Source organism: Archocentrus centrarchus, chromosome 12 (assembly GCF_007364275.1).
Source record: "Archocentrus centrarchus isolate MPI-CPG fArcCen1 chromosome 12, fArcCen1, whole genome shotgun sequence".
NCBI classification, from domain to species: domain Eukaryota; kingdom Metazoa; phylum Chordata; class Actinopteri; order Cichliformes; family Cichlidae; genus Archocentrus; species Archocentrus centrarchus.
In genome coordinates this window covers 11,256,250-11,275,572 of record NC_044357.1, presented here as the reverse complement: position 1 = coordinate 11,275,572, position 19,323 = coordinate 11,256,250, and the positions used below count along the sequence as shown (strand labels likewise).

At 42.1% G+C, this 19,323-nt stretch overlaps 2 protein-coding genes across 3 annotated transcripts; one reads left to right on the top strand and one right to left on the bottom strand.

The window, feature by feature from the left end:
• Nucleotides 1-78: 78 nt before the first annotated feature.
• Nucleotides 79-1,212, bottom strand: ora5 (olfactory receptor class A related 5). The gene has a single exon (XM_030743163.1). The coding sequence runs from the start codon at nt 1,210-1,212 to the stop codon at nt 79-81; it is 1,134 nt and encodes a 377-aa protein (XP_030599023.1).
• A 1,669-nt stretch (nt 1,213-2,881) lies between these two features.
• On the top strand, nt 2,882-15,283 carry LOC115789257 (probable palmitoyltransferase ZDHHC8). Of its 2 annotated transcripts, XM_030742585.1 has the most exons (11): nt 2,882-3,156; nt 9,345-9,466; nt 9,563-9,720; nt 10,240-10,412; nt 10,521-10,623; nt 12,251-12,342; nt 12,428-12,551; nt 12,650-12,764; nt 13,335-13,447; nt 13,540-13,927; nt 14,693-15,283. In XM_030742585.1, the coding sequence occupies exons 1-11, from the start codon at nt 3,053-3,055 to the stop codon at nt 14,842-14,844; spliced, it is 1,644 nt and encodes a 547-aa protein (XP_030598445.1). In that variant the 5' UTR covers nt 2,882-3,052; the 3' UTR covers nt 14,845-15,283. The 2 variants fall into 2 exon arrangements, with proteins under 2 accessions (XP_030598445.1, XP_030598444.1); XM_030742584.1 differs by having other exon boundaries at nt 13,540-15,283.
• Nucleotides 15,284-19,323: the final 4,040 nt, after the last annotated feature.

The window sequence follows — 19,323 nt, the reverse complement described above, 5'->3', positions numbered from 1 at the left end:
CATAATGTTTTGGACAGCTGAGCAAAAGAAAGAGTACACTGAGGATCAGAGACCAAGAGAAAGAACTGGATGTCATTTTTATCTTTTGAATGAGCAAGACAGTTTTTTCACTCCGTGCAGGAAGATGTAGGGAATGATGGACATGTAGGAGGCTGCCATATAGCTGGACACCTCCAGTGCCATTGATGAAGTGTGGATGTCGTTAGTAATGTGCAGCAGAAAATGAGTCAGCCAGCAGACCAGCACCACACTGGCTACAGCCACCACGCTCTTGGCCGCTCGCACATGAGTGCTTGAGTTTGGACTGGGCTTAGATGGTATCTGAGAGGACCTTGGAAGATTTGGATGAGCTCCACTGCTGCAGTCTGTATCTTTTTCCTTGTGCTCGGGAGAGCTGTGATGACTGTGACCTGACCGCTTTCGGTTTGGAGAGGAAGGAGCAGGCACACCTTGATAAACATGGTTTGGGGATGTAGAGCCTTTTGAGGTGCCAGAGACGATGCTGACTGATGCATCATCGCGTTTGTTCTCAAGGCTCTTCTTTTTCTCTTTAACTGTCTCCTTGGTTTGATCCAAGTTATGACTCCTTATACGTTGCTGGTTTTGAAGAAGAGTGATGACAATCTGGGCACTGGCGAAAACAATTCCAACAATAGGAAAAACATTAGCCAGGGTTAAATAAATTGCTTCATATGTTTGCCTGGCAGTTTCATTAGGAAAGACATCTACGCAGTCTTCATAGCTGCCATTTGTCCCCTCCACTGAGACAAAGAAGCAGTGTGGGACGCTGAAGACTGCAGCCAACATCCAGCTCCCAGCAAGCATACAGCCCACAAGGCACAGGCTGTCCATCTGCACCGGGGCGCCGCCTCGTTTTAGGGAGCCAACCAGCTTCTGGTGCCAGAAAGCGCTGATGAAGAGGGTTGTGAAGATGCTGCTGGTTTCAGAGAGGCCAGCACAGAAACGAAAAATGGCACAGTAGGTCTCTCCCAGGAACCATCTCCCAGCAAAATCTGCCATGGTGTCGGGCAGGTCCACCAGGTAGTTGGTGATGAGGTTGGAGACGGCCAAGTTGATAAAAAGGATCTCGTTTGTGCGGATGGCGGATTTCTGCCTGGGCAGGGAGCATATAGCCAGCCAGTTGTTTCCCAGGATCCCTGCAATAAACATGAGTGTTCTGATGATGGATCCAGTCAATGTTTTTGCATCCATGGTTTCACAACAACCTTGTCAGCTTTTAGATGAAGGAGGTTGCACAGCCCGTGTATAATCTGGGGAGGATGCTATGATCTTTAGACATTTGTAGAGGAGGGAAACAAGCCCAGCCCATGGAGCCTTCATCATGTAATCCCACTGAGACTGAGGAGTATGTTTCTCATGTCATGCCCTGTCAGGGGAACTTCCCCTGACGAAAAGTAGACTATAGGCACCTTTATCTGACTGCGTAAAACACAAAAAAGCAGTAAATGAGAAGGAGAATGTGAATGATCGCTGAACAAACAGTGAGTCTAAAGGAACTACTCTTCGGTGTGTTGGAAATCATCTCCAAAATGGTCAAATTATCATCTTTGTAGCTGAACTTTGTAATTTTCTCCCTGATATATATATATATATATATATATATATATATATATATATATATATATATATATATATATATATATATATATATATATGATCAGCAGTTATCTTTAGAGAAGGAACATTGTCCTTTTCTTTTAAGAAGTTTCTGCCTCTGTACTTTTGTACTGTAACCTTATGTACTTTTTTCCTTTTTATGAAAGGTAATGTGACAGTAACAGTGAGCTCTGCTTAATATGATTTTGCCCCCTCCACCTCCCACTAATGCTACTGGACTAGAGTACTGTTAACCTTTCAGGGTGCCCAACACCACTGGATGAGATAATGGGTAAGACCAGTATGTAACTTGCTCCATTTACTTGAGTGCTTTACTAAAGTACAGGTTGTACTTTAAGTATTTCTATGTTATGCTAATTTCTGCTTCTACTCCACTATATTTTGGATGCATATATTGCGTTTTGTACATATTTATTTTAAAGCTGATGTCAATTATTAATCTGCAGATAAATTGCATTATTATAGATCAAGCTGCCCCGCAAGTGAGGAAGAAGTAAGTAAGATGATCAGCAGTTACAAAGCTAAAATGATGCACTGTACATGATTCTGAAAAGTGCTGTTCCACAGTATGTGGACTTTTGAGTATATGGCACTTTAAATATAGTTTGATTATACAGCTTGTCCACCATTAAGTAAGAATATAACTTTTACTTAAGTCAAAAGTAGAGATACTTTTTTTCCACTTTACAAAACAATCATCCAAACACAAATATATATTCAAACTCTGACGCAAAACCACTTTTCACATCATCTGTAATGGGACACAGGCCTGCATAGGAGCTTGGAAACAATGCCCATTAACCCCCCCACCCCCACCCCACCCCCCCACACGCGTGGAAACGCCCCTGAATTAAAGCTCCTAAGACAAAACAAGTGATAAAGAATAAATTTCCACAACCTCTTAACTGAAACTTAACGTCAGTGACTAATGAGCTATGAGCAAGTAGGACATTCATTTATTATCAGTGATTAAAACAAACCCTTCACCGATTCGATCTTATTTCAGTGGCATCATTAAGCACTAATATGGGCAGCAGTGGTCATGTGCAACAATTTTTGGTAGAAGTGGAGGAAAAGAAAGAGCTGGTGAGATCACAGCAGGGGGTCTCAGTCAGTGCAGCGTAGCGGTGCTTCACGTCATTCATGAGTAAAAGCACCACCTTTGGGATAGACGAGAGGCGGCATCTGTGCGCTGCTGGCCGCCGGGACAGACCAAACGGGACGGAGGAGTGAGCAGCGGCGCTGCGGGCTTTTCCCTTTCACGCTTTTCTTCCTCTCCCCCTGACTATGATTTTCGTTTCTCAGCGTTTTGCGATTTATGAAGGGCTTTGCAAACAAACGAGCCAGCACTTTTGCGGTGTATTTGCCGTCTCTTTTGTCGGTATGAGACACTGATGAGCGCGGAGAAGACAGGATGCCCGCCAGCGGCGCCGACTCGCTGAAACCCAGCGCCTTCATCCCGGTGTGCACGGCCGCCTGCCTCCTGGTCGGCTCTACCTCCCTGTTCTTCGTCTTCACGTAAGTACGAGGAAGTCACGGGAAACAGGTGACATGCACCGTTGGTTTGCTGCACCGATCATTCATCTGAGCCATCCATTCAGACAGCTGACATCCCTCAGCTATTAAATATCAGCTATATCTGTCCAAGGATTTCAATGTTAAGACTAAAAAAATGTCACACATTTTCCTAGAGTCCTCTCTGACATCCTGAACATTAATAAACTGAATACAGTTCACTCCACTTTTCTTCTTCTTTATAATTTTAATTTTAATTTCAAAGTCACTGTTTAACCCCCTCCGCTTACCAACCAAGCCAAGAAACTGCTAAAAACGAGCAAAATTTCTTCTCCTTTCCACTGTCTTCACTCTGCTGGCAGACCCACCAGGGGCGGCTAACATCTGACCTGGTTGGCTGGCAGTTAGGACTGGTCTGGGTGCCTGCCCAGTGCACCCTGAGGACCCAAGAGTAAGCACAGTTTATGGCATAAGCCATCCACAATCAGCATGTCTGGATGTGTCACTATGACCCATATGTGTCATAAATTTAGCTAAAGGAAATCAAAGAGGCTACTCATCCCGCAAAAGCCCTAAAAATTCACTGCAAGGTTTTTTGTCAAGATGAGACAAACTGAAAGAAAATGTAGTTTTAAATGCAATATTTAGTGAAAGTGTTGGAGATGCTGTTTCAACCCTGCTCCTTTTGGCCGATTTGTGAGGAAATTCAGGCATATTCAAAGCCTGAAAAGAAACATTTGAATATATATCCTATAATACCCCGAGAATCCAATTTAAATGATAAATATATATTTGTGTAATTTGTCCAAACATTTCAAAGCTACGTGAACAGCTACAAAGTAATTAAAATAGCACACTAGTTTTAACATGAAAATGAAAAAAGACTTCTGATATCCATTATTGACTTTCTGAAGGCTCCCACCTCATCGGCTATATGTCAGTCAGCTGACCCCTCGACCTCTGTAGCCATATCTGCCCTAGTTTTTCCTCCATTCTCTGCCTGTACACTGTTTCCACTGGAATCTGACACCAGATTGGGGTATGGGATTAGATTCCTCTGGCTGATGTCATGCCATCCCCCATCTGGGAAAATCAAGTCTGCAATCTTTGAGTTCACAATCGGTTATTTGGAGACAAGTGTCCAAATGAATGGAAATATTTTCTGTAAATGCAAAGGAATAGTTTCACAATTCCTTTTTCTTTTACATTTTCCTGCAAAAAAAATGTACGCCTTTCAGATGTTTTAATTATTCCTGTTTTACAAGAATGTGAAAATTGAATTCTTAGTCTCCTGCTGTATAAATCTGATGTAGGCTGATCAGACCACAACATTAAAACCATCTGCCTAATATTGTTTTGGTCCTTGTGCTGCTAAAAAAGATCTAACTCTTTGGGACATGGATAGCGGACCTTTATGGATATTCTGTGGTGCTGGCACCAGGATGCTGGCAGCTGATCCTTTGCATCTTGTGGGTTGAGGAGTGGGGCTTCTGGTTTGTTTGACTGGGATCTGGAGAGTTTAGAGGCTCGGTCAGTGTCTGGGCTCTTCCTCAAGCCGTTCTTGAGTATTTTTGCAGTGAGTCAGGGCATAGACTGTATATGCAAGATGGACATAGCTGCCATTAGACCCCCCACTGGTTAGTGAAGTCCCTTTGTGAAGCCTCAAGCTGAGCATTTTGGCCATTCCCATCTTGGTGTTTTGGCTAGGATCTAGCTGAGAAACCAAGGGGCATATGGGGGGCACCTTGTCAATCACAATTAGCCCCACCCCAAAGCATATGCAGCTGTATTTAGTTTTTTACACTAATGAGAACCATTGCAAAGTATTCAATACAAGATGTCATAACTAGCAATTAATAAACCAAACTCACCATATATTGAGGGTCATTTCTATACAGTCTTTCTTTTTACAAACTTGCACATTGGCTTTACTTTTCAGAAGCTACATCCTTCTTTTATATATATAGTTTATGGTCAGGTCACATCGTACTGCCGGGTGAGGGTGCTGCTGTTGGAGTGTCATTTCCACGGGTGGGTGGGGTGCTGCTACATATCAAAGCAATATCAACATGAATGTCAGACCCAAAGTTTCCTAGCAGAACATAGCAATGTGATGCTCAATGCTATTCAGTTCACTTGCCAGTGGTTTTTAATGCTGTGGCTGATGAGTGTCATTGTATTATATTTTTTATTATGGAGTTATTAAATCTGGAAGGATTTTTTTATTTTTTTTTGCATTTTTGGCCACAGCGGCTTTTATTGGCAGTGGAGAGAGACAGGAAATGGGGGAAGGATATAGGGGAAGACACGCGGGCAAATTGGCGACGGGCTGGGATTTGAACCCACGCCGCCTGCACCGCAGCGCAGTATATGTATGTGGTCGCCAGCTTCACCACTAAGCCACCCAGGCGCCCCGAGGCCCCCTTTTTTTTTTTTTTTAATATATGAGTTTTGGGGATGTAGAGACACAGGGCTCATAGGCCCGAAACTCTTAAGCATCCCTGTGGGACTCTGTCTATATCCTATGAGAGAAAAAAAGAAGTCAATGACCTCCTGACATGATAGACTGAAAAGAGACTGCTTAATTGGGACTGCAATGCCAGACCAGCAAAACTAGGACACTGCAAGTGATTGAAAATGAGTGCAAGTCAGCTGAAGTGACCTTATAACATAAACACTTTTAATTATCAAATTTCTGCAGAACAGCGATCCACCATTTCTGACCACAGGAACCCTGACTCCCACTGACTCTCTCTTGATCTTTAGATAAAACAGCAAAAATCTCACTGTCTTACTGACCAACAGTGTAACATTTTGTTATTATTTGTGCAGTTTAATATTAATGTCTAAAACACTCTTCTAGCCGTGCGCTTGTACAGTCTGCATGTACCTAAGCAGACTTAAAGGTCACTCATAAAGGGGCACATTTTAAGTGGGCACATTTTCTTTCAGGAATAAATAGCAGAAACTGAGAGTTTTGTGGAATGCCAGTTAAATGGTTGTTTATCCACTTGCATATCTTCCTTGGAAAGCAGAGATGGACAGGTGCCGCACTCTGTTCAGCCCCTCCCTGGTAACACTGAGTCAAAGGGACATCGCTTGTCATCTGCCATAACATCATCATTTGGCTTCTGTGAATCATGGAAACACACAGTAGTTGGTGAATACCAGCCAGCCCGGCCTCACATCCTTACAGTAGTGTACTTTGTGTGTGCTCATATGCATATACACAGTATCATTATTCATGTTTTGTAAGCTTTGAAACCATAACTAGGTGAGATGAAAATTCCTTGTGGAAGTAAATCTTGGTTACCCTGCAGCCATGGCTCCTTTCATCTGCTAATATTCATGCAATTATCGGTGTCAGCAGCTCTCTGTGAGCATTAGCGGTACGAGCAAGCATGCATTCATTTCTGTTTCCAGTGCATGTTTGGGAGTATCAGAGGACGACCTTTAGATCCGCGGCAGCTCCTTTGTCTTCCTTTGCCTGATAAAATTCACCAGTTACTGGTTTCCTGCTTTTGTTCCTCTGACCGTGAACTTTTGTTTGGGTCAGTGTTTAAGGTGTGGTGCATTGTTGAGCACATCCAGCTCACCTACAAAGAGCCCGGACATGAGAAAGACCAGCAGAAATTTCCCTTGTGATTAGTTTCAGTTTGCATAGATGCAGAAGATTTCGCACTGAAATATACTGAAACTAAAAAATGGCTACATTTTCTAAAGTTGGCCCATGACTGACTTTTAAAATACTGCTTTAAAATTTCTTCAGATCTTGCATGTGATGCGCTATATTGTATAGCAGTTGCATATTAAAAAAAGCAGTCAAATGGAGAGTTACAATATACTACTGAAACTACTGAGTTTCTTTTTTAAATGTGAGCCTTTGTTTCAAAGCTTACACGACTCGTCTTATATGGATCACACAAAAAGTCTAATTAAAGTGAAGTGAAGTCCTCCGTCTTATTTGCATGCACGATGGGACGGAGAAAATGTGGATGACACAAATCACAGATCCTGTGGAAAAAGGTTGAGCCCACGACCTTGTGAGCGCATGCCGTGTGGAGAATGTATTCACTAGTGGTATTTTCTATACAGCTATTGTCTCTAGAAATCTGACAGATTATATGACAGTGATGTCATTTATGTAACTGTGGTGGTCACAAAAGGAACTCTGGCCGCCTGCAGTAGTGAAATTGCAGCTTGACCGACTGAGCGGCGTCTGCCGTGCCACTGACCCACTGCAGGGATGAGTGCAGTGTGCAGATTGCAGAGCAGCTTACTGTTCTGTGTGATTTAATAGCGCCCTGTCCAGACTGTTTCATTAGGTGGGGACTGTCTTACCACACTGCGGCGTAATGAAGTGTCCCTCCCTGCGGTCCAGATGGTCTCAGATCAATTGGTGGAGGCTCACCATCCACATTGTAGCCTGGTCCACATCTAGCTTCTCTAGATTAAAGCTTGGTTTGTGTTAATAATTTAACAGTGAACTGTAATTGACAGTGATGATTTCATTATTTAGACTGGTTTAAGCAAGCTTCCCCATTTAAAAGTAAGTAAGAGAGAGAGCAGTGTTGTAACTAACCAGCTTGAGTTACTCAGCTTGATGTAACCCATTAACTATGACAATTTAAGCACATGTCAAACATTTGAGCACATGTCAAACATGACCACATTTAGTGAGAAGAACTTGAACACAAATCCCAAATACTGAGGGGCTGGAGGATCATATTATGCTCCTTAATGTTTTTCTCACATATTGTCATATTTTAAGATTCAAATAATTTCATTCTGCTGGATTTTTTCCACATCTAAAAAGAAATTTTTTTTTTTTTGTCCTGAATATGCCGAACAAAGGCCGTGAAGTTCACTAACAACAACAAGTATTACAGGTACTGGATTTATGTCGTGGTATAGAATATATAGTATCGTGCTGTATGATATATGGTAGGTAGACTGCATATTCTGCACGTTAAGCATCTGATGTGAGGAATCCACAATGAACTGGACTGGCAGAAATTGTCTGTAATCCAAAGAGTTCATAATCCAGGGATTACTGTGTTTGCAGCTGGCATGGCATCAGCAGCCATTCCTCCTGCAGGGTGAGACCCCTCCCCCCCACCGCCCTAAAACCACCCCGGGGATTGGAGCTGCGCTAGGATGAAGCGAAGGACTCTTAATTTTGTAAAAAAAAAAAAAAATTTTTGTAGTGTTTTCGCCTTAAGTCAGGCTTTGTGCCCAACTATGTGCCCCTGAAGTTATTATTAAAATTGTTTAATGTAACCAGTTTTACTTATTTTCCTGATCAGTCCTAGAAGATACACTGTTATAGTGTTTTATTATTGATCTGTACTTATACTGATAAATTACCATGCAGTCCAATAAACTAATGCTCAAACACAGCTAACATAATCCAGTGGATATTAGACTGCCTCTCCCTCTAATCTCATACAGTAGAGAATTATTATTATTAGAATTATTCACAGTTTTAATTAGTTTAGCGCTCAGCGTTAACAACATTTTATACAATTAAATAGATCAAAATTCAAATTATCACTAAATCCACCAAATCTGCTTTCGCCAATTTTACTTCTGGCCATTTGAGTGCTTATTATGGTAATAATAATAATTATTATTACTTTCACATCATTATGCTGGGCTCAGGGATGTTGTGATGGCCATCCTTCTATTTTCTGACTTTTTAAAAAGTAAAGGATTCAAAAGTACTCATCAGACGATTCCGTAATGAAACGCACAGATCGTTCAAACCCTGTTGTGTAACAGGACACGAGGTGCGGAAGGATTCTGCCAGGAGAGACCCCGTCATTTAATCTCTCGTTGTGGGCACTGGTGAGCACACGCGAATACATGCTCATCTGTCGCCGTAAACAATTACTTTTGGGATCCACATGTCTCATCAGAATAAATGGGATCAAGATGATCCTTTAAAATCATTTTTATTTGTTTTTTGTTTTTTATAGCTGTGTTAAACTCAACCTCTAAGTGACAGATACTTGCTGGGCTCATAAACACACCTCTAGTTACAAAAGGAATAGAGAGTTGAATCAACACAAGTGCAGGAAATAGTTGTTTTATGATTTTTATCCTGTGTGTGTGTGTGTGTGTGTGTGTGTGTGTGTGTGTGTGTGTGTGTGTGTGTGTGTGTGTGTGTGTGTGTGTGTGTGTGTATTCAGGTGCCCATGGCTGGCTGTGACCATCTGCCCTGCTGTGCCACCATGCTGTGCCGTCCTTTTCCTTTTTGTGCTGGCCAACTTTACCATGGCAACCTTTATGGATGCTGGTGTGCTCCCAATGGGTTAGTAACCAAAGCGGGGGGGTTATGTTTTCAGCAGAAGAGATCACTGTTTTATTTGTGAGTTTTATTTGAGCAATTCCACACATTGTTCCCCAGCAAGCGAGGATGAAGACAAGGATGATGAGTTCCGAGCGCCGCTGTACAAGAACGTGAACGTGAAGGGCGTCCAGGTGCGGATGAAGTGGTGTGCATCGTGCCATTTCTACAGACCTCCCCGCTGCTCCCACTGCAGCATCTGTGATCACTGTGTGGAGGTGAGTGCATGGAGATGTGGCACCGGAAGTGTCAACTGCTAGTAAGAAAAACAAGATGATTTAAGAGGGAAAACCAAATGCAGCAGTGTAGCAGTGTGTCGGGAGGAAAGTCAATAAAGGGGATTTCTGCAGGGTGAATGATGGCCAGAGGGTGTTGGAGGGAGAGAGAGAGAGAGAGAGATCTCATTAATCAGGTTAATCCTTTCCTCAGATCCTTTGTGGACTCAGTAGAAATAGAATCTGAAAAAAGGTTCAGACAGCATCTATTGAAGAGTATTTATTTACAAAGCACAGCAGGCATTACTGTCCTATAGCTGTCTCTTTAGTTTCTGTTTTCTTGTGCTCTGAGTTTGGTGTCTGTATATTTCTGTTGTCTTGTGCCCCAAATGCTGTGGTGTGGGACATTGACTCATGGTTCATACTTTACAAACAATAAAACACTATTCTGCACTTTACCAGTAAATAAATAAATAACTGATTTTCAGTGCCCCCCCCCCCCCCCCTTCCTCAATCTTTCAGGACTTTGATCATCACTGTCCCTGGGTGAACAACTGCATTGGGAGGCGAAACTACCGCTACTTCTTTCTGTTTCTCTTGTCACTGACTTTTCACATGATTGGTGTCTTCACTTTTGGCCTCATATATGTCCTGCATCACACGGATGAACTCTGGAAGCTGCACTGCACCGTCACGTATCCTTATGTACGCTAGATATGTGTGTGCATCAGTCTTTGTATATTTTGACTGTTTGTCTTACTGATTCTAATTAGAAGCAGTTTTCCTTATCTTTTTTTCCCCAGTTTGGTAGTGATCAGTATATCAGGGCTGTTTCTGATCCCTGTTCTTGGTCTCACTGGATTCCACCTCTATCTGGTTTCCAGAGGACGCACCACCAATGAACAAGTCAGTTTTTTCCATATGTGAAATTACTATCAAGAGCAGTTGAAATGTTGTTACATAGAAATATGTGGATTCATCTTTAGGACCCAACAATTATGTATTGTGCAGCACTGTGCAAAAATCTTGAGCCACTCCTAATTTCTTCATGTTTTGCTTACAAGGAGCCAGACTTTCTTGTAATTCTGGTCTTTATTAGCTAGAGAAAACTAGAAGAAAGAGCAGGGGAAGACATGCAGCAAAGGGCCGCAGAACCCAGGCTGCTGACTTTCAGCCTTGAGGGATACGGTTACCTGCTCACACCATGAGCTAATCTGGTGCCCCAGTTTTGGAATTTCTTAAAGTGGTCCTGAGCAATAGTTCTCCAGGCTTTCTGAAGGTCTTTCCAAATTTTTTCTTTGGCCATTGGCTGCTTTTTCACTCATTTTGAGTCCAGTCCTCGCACCTGACCATTTTCAGAGGTATGTTTCTTTTTTGTTTGTTAAGTCACCCAACACTGATCTATTATTTAAACATAAAAAAGGTACCTAGCTTAAGTGATGAAACAGTATTGTATCTACATATAACTGACTACTTAGGAAAGAAGTAATTTGTGTTACTAGTGGCCTAAAGCAGCACATTATTTGTTCCCATTTCCTTCATCGAATCTATGAAAAATGCCAAAGATAACATAATTTGATAGGCACAAAATAGCATTTTTGCACCAACAAGGCCATTCTCAAAGAGCTATTAACTGAAAATTTGGCATATCTCATGATGTGCAGTGTGTCCTTAAAAAAAAATCATTTGAGAAAACTGGATGAGTGGAGGATGAAAGAAGTGGCAGGCCCAAAAAAACTACCTATAGCAGATGAGCAGCATCAGAAAGTCATGTTCTTAAGAAACAGTCTCAGTGGAAGAAGGGCTGTCATGAAGGGAAACAAGGAGAAAGAGCTAAGGTATGCCAAATTACATAAGAACTTGAACAACTGGCCTTATGGAGTGATTAAGTTAGGTACAGAGGAGCTCAGGAGAGAGATACAACAGTGAGTATCTACAACCATCTGCAAAACATGGTGGAGGCTTTAACATGTTTTGGGGCTGCATTTCAGTCAGTACTGCTGGCATTGGCTTCATTTTTCACACAACAAACACATTGCCACTGCAGTAAAAGCATGCCTGGCCGTGTGCCGCAATGGCACACAATGGAACACTATCAGTAATGGATTGGCCTCCCCAGAGCCTGGACCTCAACATTAGCAGCGAAGCAGTGTGGGATCATTGTGACAGAGAACAAAACAAAAGGCAGCCAACATCCAAAGAAGAGTGTTGAATGTCTTTTAAGAAGCCTCGAGAGCTATTCCTGAAGACTACTTAAAGAAATGACAAGAAAGCTGCCTGAGAGAGTTCAGGCTGTGCTGAAGAATAAAGGTGGTCACACCAAAAATGGACTTTCAAGCTTGTTAGAATTGTACAAACTCTGTTTTTGCTTTATAAATTGTATTTCCATCTATGTTTGCAGATTTAAATAAATTGCTGCACCTATTTCCTATTTTCCTAGCAAAATATAAAGAAATGAGAGGTGACTTTTGCACAGCACTATATGTATTTACATTAAAAAAAAAATCTAATATATCGCTTCATGTTTCCACAGGTAACTGGAAAGTTTCAGGGAGGAGTAAACCCTTTTACACGAGGTTGTTGTAACAACCTGGAACATCTGGTTTGCAGTCCCATTTCTCCAAAGTAAGAAACTTTCTTCATCTTCTGCCTTATAGGAAGCCTTGAAGCTAATTTTGCTTTGCTGTCTCTCATTGTCCTGTGACACCAGGTACACAGCAAGGCCCTGTAAGAAAGCAGTCATCCATATTCAGCCTCCGTTTCTGAGGCCAGAGATTGACAGGCAGATGCCAGTGAAAGTCAGGGGCAATGGGATACAGAGTCTCCAAAATAAGGTATGCATGAACAGTTTAATATTTTCACACACTTGTCAAGTAATATATGATGTATGAGCTATATCTCTCATGTCTCTGGGTCTTTTTTCTTCTGCCAGCAAACCTCAACTGGAGCTGTCGAGCTGTCAGACATCAAACAACCGAAAACTCCACCGCCGCTGCCTCCAAAACCAGACCACGGTCTGTTGAAGAGCCAAGTAGCTGCCATGGATGGTAATTTAAAATGACACATATGCCTATATCCTGTGATAAACATGCATATCTGCATAGTCGGGTGGCCACTTTAGCATTTTTCTAAGATTATAAATTTTGTTTTCATTAAAATCAAGTGAAAATTATATTTGGTAAGAAAAGAAGACACCTTCAGGAGTACATTGTAATATGATACATCGTGGGCACATACTTTTCTTCCTGTGTATACTGTACTGACTACTGCACCAAATTTGTAGTAATCAACACCTAAAAGTAGTTTATTAAATATTGTGTTTCAAAAAAGTACATCTTCTGTTATTGGAAATACTTGTGACCTACTTTTCAAAGATTTACATCTATGTTATCAAACAGTGGGCTTTGGCGTGTGTGCTTTGGAGAGATTATGGAAATCAGAAAGTATTTAGAGACAAACTAATGCATCATTGGTTTTGTTTTTTTCGTGGGATTTGTTGATGATAAAAAAAAAAAACAAACTCTCCTCTAAACCGTCTTTACTCAAAATGTATTTGCAGTTTTATTCCATACATTTTCTGTTGCCTAGCATTAATCATAAGCTGACTTCTTTTTCAGATACAGGACATCATAATAAAACCATCATTCCTGCATCTATTCCTACTGTGCCACAGCTACGACCCATCCTAGAAGCCATATCTAGAGGATCATCACCTGTTCCTCCAGAGCAGGTGACTTTCAGAGTGTATTGCTCAATATATAAGTCCTGGTTTTGATTGGTGTGTGATAGACTTTGCTGTCTGTTTTGTTTTGTTGTGCTTAGTTGCTGAAGACATCAGAGCAGCAAGGGAGCAGCAAAGGTCCTGACCTCCACTCTGAGTCTAAAGGAAGCCCAATGAGAGGCAGCCAACAGGCCAGCCTGCCTGTCCAGCATTCCTTTCAGACCAGCACAGTCTCCAGCTCGCTGCAGTTCAACTCTCTGCCGCTGAACTCACGCTCTCTCACCCTGAAACACACCAGTCGCAGTGGCAGCAAATCCCAGCTGCCTGCCATGCATGCTGACAATCTGGAATCCAGTCCCCTTCCCAGCATCCTCTCCTCTTCCAGCCTGCCGGCCAACCACAGCACCAGCAGCAGCAGCAGCATCTCCTATGATAATCTCAATCCTGCAGACCCTCAGGCCATGGCTCAGAGAGGGGTTCCTCCGGTCAGCTACCCTCATCACTTTATGACCCTGAGCACAGATGGGAACCTGCAGCGGCCACATCCTCGCACATACAGTCCTGTGTTTATGGGTGTCAGCAGACAGTCTCCTCAGCCTCGAGACCCCTCACCTTCTTTACAGGGTCTAACCTCGAGGGATGCCTCACCTTCTTTCCAAGGTTTCATTCAAAGAGTCCCTTCTCCTGCTTTCCAAGGGCTGATGCCAAGAGACCTTGCATCGCAGAGTTTAACATCACGAGACATTCCACCTCCTCTGGTGATGCGAGACATGACCTCTCAAAGTCCTCGAGGTAGCCTTCGGGATCTCATTCCTTCAGACATGACACCTCCAATGTCTGCTGCTGCCCGCTATGATAACTTTTCAAAAACAATCATGGCTTCTATTCAAGAGAGACGGGAACTGGAGGAGCGGGAGAGGATGCTCCGCCGCCAAGCCAGGACCCAGGCACTCTTTGGCCCTGATATGGGGATTTATGACATTCCAAGCAGGAGGAGTTTACCACCGGACAACATTAGACCTCCAAGCTCCCGCGGACCAACTCCCCCAGCCTATGGCTCCAGGGAGTTTCTCATGAGTACAGGCGTTCTAGGTTACAACATTAGGACCTCTCCTCTCTCTAGCGCTTCCACATCTTCTCTCACACACGGTCCCAAAACCTCCAGCTCTCCTCTGCAGAATAGCAGCAGCAGCCTACAAAGCAGGGGCAGGTCTTCCTCTCCTGCCTATTACCCTCCTGAGAGGCAGGCCCCAGGCTTCCCTTCCGCCACATCCACCCTGCCCCGTTTTTCCTCTTCCTCAACCTCCTCTGCCCTCCCGCAACCCTCCTATGGCAACATAAAACGTTCCTCGCTCCCATACTCCAGCGAGGGGAAAGACTCTGTCACTTTGGGAGCCCTGAAATGAAAAATATTTCATGTTTCTGGTGGTGTGAATGACTCATCTATGCAGCGTTAGTCTCAGTCTTCACAGCTCCACAGCTTGTAAATAAGAAGCCATTTGGGACTTCCCTTTGTAGGAGGGTGTGTGACAAACAAATACACCATGATGGATAAACTTAGAAACTATATTCTTGCAAGGTCATGTAAGTTTGAACAAATAAAAAAAAAAACTGTGAATCTCAGGATAGCTGTGCCTCCTCTTACAGACAGAGGGAGCTCTATAAACTCAGTCAAAGCAGAAGAGCTATGTGAAGAATACAGATTAACTTATCTGTTTGTATGTGATTTGATAATGCTTTTGTGAAACAGTGTAATAACACACTTTGCCTCTTCCTGAAAAAAAATCCTTTGTTTAGTAGTATTTTGTAGTTGTTTATATGAATAAACCTATTTTGTAATTTCCACTTCTGTTATTTATTTGTGATTTGAATCGCTATTAAAGCAGGGGTCCAGGGACCACCAGGAGTCTGCAGCCCGTAACAAAGGTTCTCCCAAAATATTTTGCTGTAAATAATAAAATTCTGCTCTAATATTAAAAAAAGTGCAAATAAAGAAAGGGGCTGTTTATGCCTACATGTTTGGGCCAATAGAAACTCTGATGTGAGTGCCACACATCGCGTCACAAGCAAAACAAATGTTTTAGAGCACTTCCAGTAACATCTAAGAGTACAGTATTTTTTTATTTTCTTCCATGTAAGGGGTTTTTACATGTTATAAAAGAAAGTGCCAGCACAGGCTTGCAAGGAGTGTGATAAAATTGAACAAGGCTTATATATTCAAAGTTACCCCACTACTCTAAAATATGAATTGCTACAATGCATATTTGTTTAGCAATGATGGTAGTACAAGTGGATAAAAACAAATTATGAATCAGTAAAGAGTGTAGTAGCGTGTAGTGGCTCCCTACTGCCACTCTCTGCACAAAATTTGTACATGGCACCCTCTAGTGAACAATTTCAGAAGGAGGCATAATGTCATCTAGAGCAGCCAGATCCAGCAGATGATGCTGTTTTGGGTAAAATGCCAGAAAACAGCATGATGTCTATTTCAGGGGCTGCAAGTAATGGGAAAGACCAGAGGAAGCTCTAGCTCAAATGCAGTTTTATTATGTAGTATGAGTCGGCCACATTAAGTTAATTAGAAAGAAAAAGGACAGAGGACTTCATTTCACCTACAAGATCAAAAATGCATCTGTGTGACGTGGTGTTAATGTTTCATGAGCATCGGATGAAGAATCCAGTGACAAATTTTTTTACTATTTTTCTTTTTCTGACAGCTTTAACGGTCCGTTCTTCTGGCTGACCTTCAGCGTCAGGGCGGGCTCATGAGTAATTCAGTGTTTGTGGCAGAAATATTTCTAATAACAAGAACTTTTACTACCTCGAGCCCTGATGGACTATTTTTGTTTAGGCAATAAATGACAAGACTCAACACTCGGAGGCCAAGTTTTCAGGTGAGTTATTGTTGCATTTGACCTTACAGCAGACAGAAGTGCAGATATGACAGTAAGGCTTGAAAGGCCTGGATGATTTACAGTGCTGGCAGGAATTTATAACACTGCTGACAGATCTCTCACCAGACTGGTAAATTCAATTGGATGCAAGAAAAACAAAAAAAAAAAACAAAACAAAACAAAAAAACAGCTCACGCATCGAAGCTTAGTTAAAGACCTGACAACAAAAGACGTGGAACATGATGCAAAAAAAAAAAAAAAAAAAAAAAAAAGAAGCCTCTCTATTACGATGCCAGAGTGCAACAATTAAAATGTAAGCAACATTGTTCGGTAGTCATCAGAGCGCTTGTTATTGCCAAAAGTGTCTAACATGTTTACAGATTACATTACACAGCCTTTTCTGTGAAGACTGTGAAGATGACAGTGAGAAACTCGGAGGGGAAAGATGATGGACAATGTCGGGACCTTAAAAGCAACACAAGAATACGGGAGGAATGTGAATAAGCTGCAAATTATATGAGTCACTGACATCTTGTCAAGTATCTGTGAACCAGTGCTCAATGACACTTTTTAGAAGTGCTTTTTATTTATTTATTTTTTTTATTATTTGCAGTAGCAGGACAAATGTGTGGCAGTAAATGGACCGCAAAACTCAATACAGCAGTCATACAAAACCATAAACAGTCCCAATCAGATCATCCACGTTAAGACATCGGATTCCTCTATAAAAGCCTTTTCAGCTTAAATGTGAAAGGATTGGGTTATTAAATGTCACTTTTTAAAAGTAACATGTACATATATTTTCTCTAAAGCTGTGTTTCCGGTTCATACTTGCTGTTTCCTTGGCTACTAATGTAAGAGCTAGTGGGCAGCACTCTTAGTATGTAAACATAAGCTGGCTATAGGTAAAAAGGGACAACAATTCAGTGAGGATCGGTTGGACACGGAGCATTAGAAACAAATTTAAAAGGTTTCTTGGCAGCAACTGAAAGTATTCAGGGATGTAGACATCGTCAAGGCAACCTGCTGAAGTTCAAACTGAGCATCAGAATGGGGAAAAAGGCAATTTCTGTGTATTTCAGAAACTCTTGTTCCACTGGGATTTTCCCACACAAACGTCTCTAGGATTTACAGAGAATGGTCTGAAAAAGAGAAAATACCCGGTGAGCGGCAGTGCTCTGGGAGAAATTGTTATGCTGATGCCAGAGGTCAGAGGAGAATGGCCAGACTGCTTTGAGCTGAGAGGAAGGAAACAGTAACTCAAATAACCACGCGTTAGAACCAAGGTATGCAGAAGAGCGTCTTTGAATGCAGAACACATCAGACCCATCTTACAGCATCTTGGAGGCTACAGCAGGAGAAGGCCATACTGGAGCCCACTCCTGTCAGCTAAGAACAGCAAACTGAGGCTACAATTTGCACTGGCTCACCAAAATCGAACAATTGGTCTGTTGAGTCTCGATTTCTACGATGACAAAAGCCTAGATCCATCACACCTTGTACCATCAGCTCAGGCTACTGGTGATGGTGGTGTTGTAATGGTGTGGGGGATATTTTCTTGGCACACTTTGGGCCCCGAGCATTGTTTAATCGCCACAGCCTACCTGAGTATCATTCCTGATCGTGCTCGTTCCTTTATGACCACAGTGTTTTCCTTTCAGCAGGATAACAAAACGTCACAAAGCTCAAGCTGGTTTCTTGAACATGACAATGGCCTCCACAGTCACCAGACTTCTTATCGTGGATATGGAGCTGACAAACCTGCAGCACTGTGTGATGCTATCATGTCAACATGGACCAAAATCTCTGAGGAATGTTTCTGGCACCTTATTGAATCTATGCAGTGAGTATTAAGGCAAATTTACAGGCAAAAGGGGGTCCAACCTGGTACTAGTGAGGTGCATCTGATAAAGTTTCTGGTGAGTGTAGATTTTTGTTGGATTATCACAAGATTTTAAAACCACAGTAATTGGGCTGCTGGGTTGTCTGTCCCACTCACCCGATGTAGGCTGTGATGCATAGTTTTGTTGTTTGCCAAATGAAAAGAAAATGCAAAAAAAGAAGAGCATGTTTGGTGGCTGAATTGAGATTTTTACACTCTGGACAGATGTCGTTATGAAAATGTCTCAGAAACAGCGTGGGCAAACATCACTTTCACACAAAACCAGCATTTTTAAAAATAAGACAGCTCAGCGTTTGATGCCACAGGCTTAAAAGGCAGAAAACATTTCTGTTTCTGCTCCATCGAAAATTAAAACAATGGCATCAATCAACACACGAACAAATCCTCACGACAATTTTCACAGTCGGTCAGGTTTTTTTAAGGACGGTTTAATTTAGCGAGGCACTAATGCCTTTTTCTTTTGGTTCAAATGTACATCACAAACACAAAGAAGCATCACAATCCCATTATGACAGCAAAATACACAACACAGTAACAGAAGCCAACACGTTACAGTGCAGCTCTACTTCATGTTTCAATGTTTCATGCATTTTATTTGAAAATATATCCCGATGCATACGTTATTCTTGTCGTGTTCAACTAAGTAGTTGTTGGTCTCAGGTGGGTAATCAGGCTGAAAAACAGTATTACATTGCCCTTTATCATTCTACATTTTTGACTTCTGCTTGGCTTTCTCCTTTAAATGAACTTGCTTATACTGTAGAAATTTCTCACTTTGTGGATATGCATTTGGATTCCGGGATGTTTTTCCTCCTTCTTCCTGTTGTTTTCTTGCCCTCCTCGCAGTCTCCCCACTTCCAGCTTTTTCTAGCTGGGGGTAACGTGATAATGATGGTAATGACAAGGCTGTTGTGCAAAGAGGGATTGCAGGTCGTTGAGTTAGAGGAGTGGATCAAAAGTATTCTGTGTAGACTGTGTTGTCTGAAAAGGCCTCCGTCTTACATCATTCTGTTTTTACCGTCCATTACAAACATGTCTGTCTAATCTACATTGTCTCAGCTTTAATTTCAAAGTGCAAGTATGAAACT

What these genes read in the sequence shown, in the direction of transcription:
- ora5 (XM_030743163.1), bottom strand. Translation starts at nt 1,212, where the DNA reads ATGGATGCAAAAACATTGACTGGATCCATCATCAGAACACTCATGTTT.
- LOC115789257 (XM_030742584.1), top strand. Translation starts at nt 3,053, where the DNA reads ATGCCCGCCAGCGGCGCCGACTCGCTGAAACCCAGCGCCTTCATCCCG. An exon ending in AAGCTGCACTGCACCGTCAC is followed by an intron (nt 10,413 to 10,520) that starts GTATCCTTATGT and finishes TTTTTTCCCCAG; the next exon opens with TTTGGTAGTGATCAGTATAT. An exon ending in CACCTGTTCCTCCAGAGCAG is followed by an intron (nt 13,448 to 13,539) that starts GTGACTTTCAGA and finishes TGTTGTGCTTAG; the next exon opens with TTGCTGAAGACATCAGAGCA.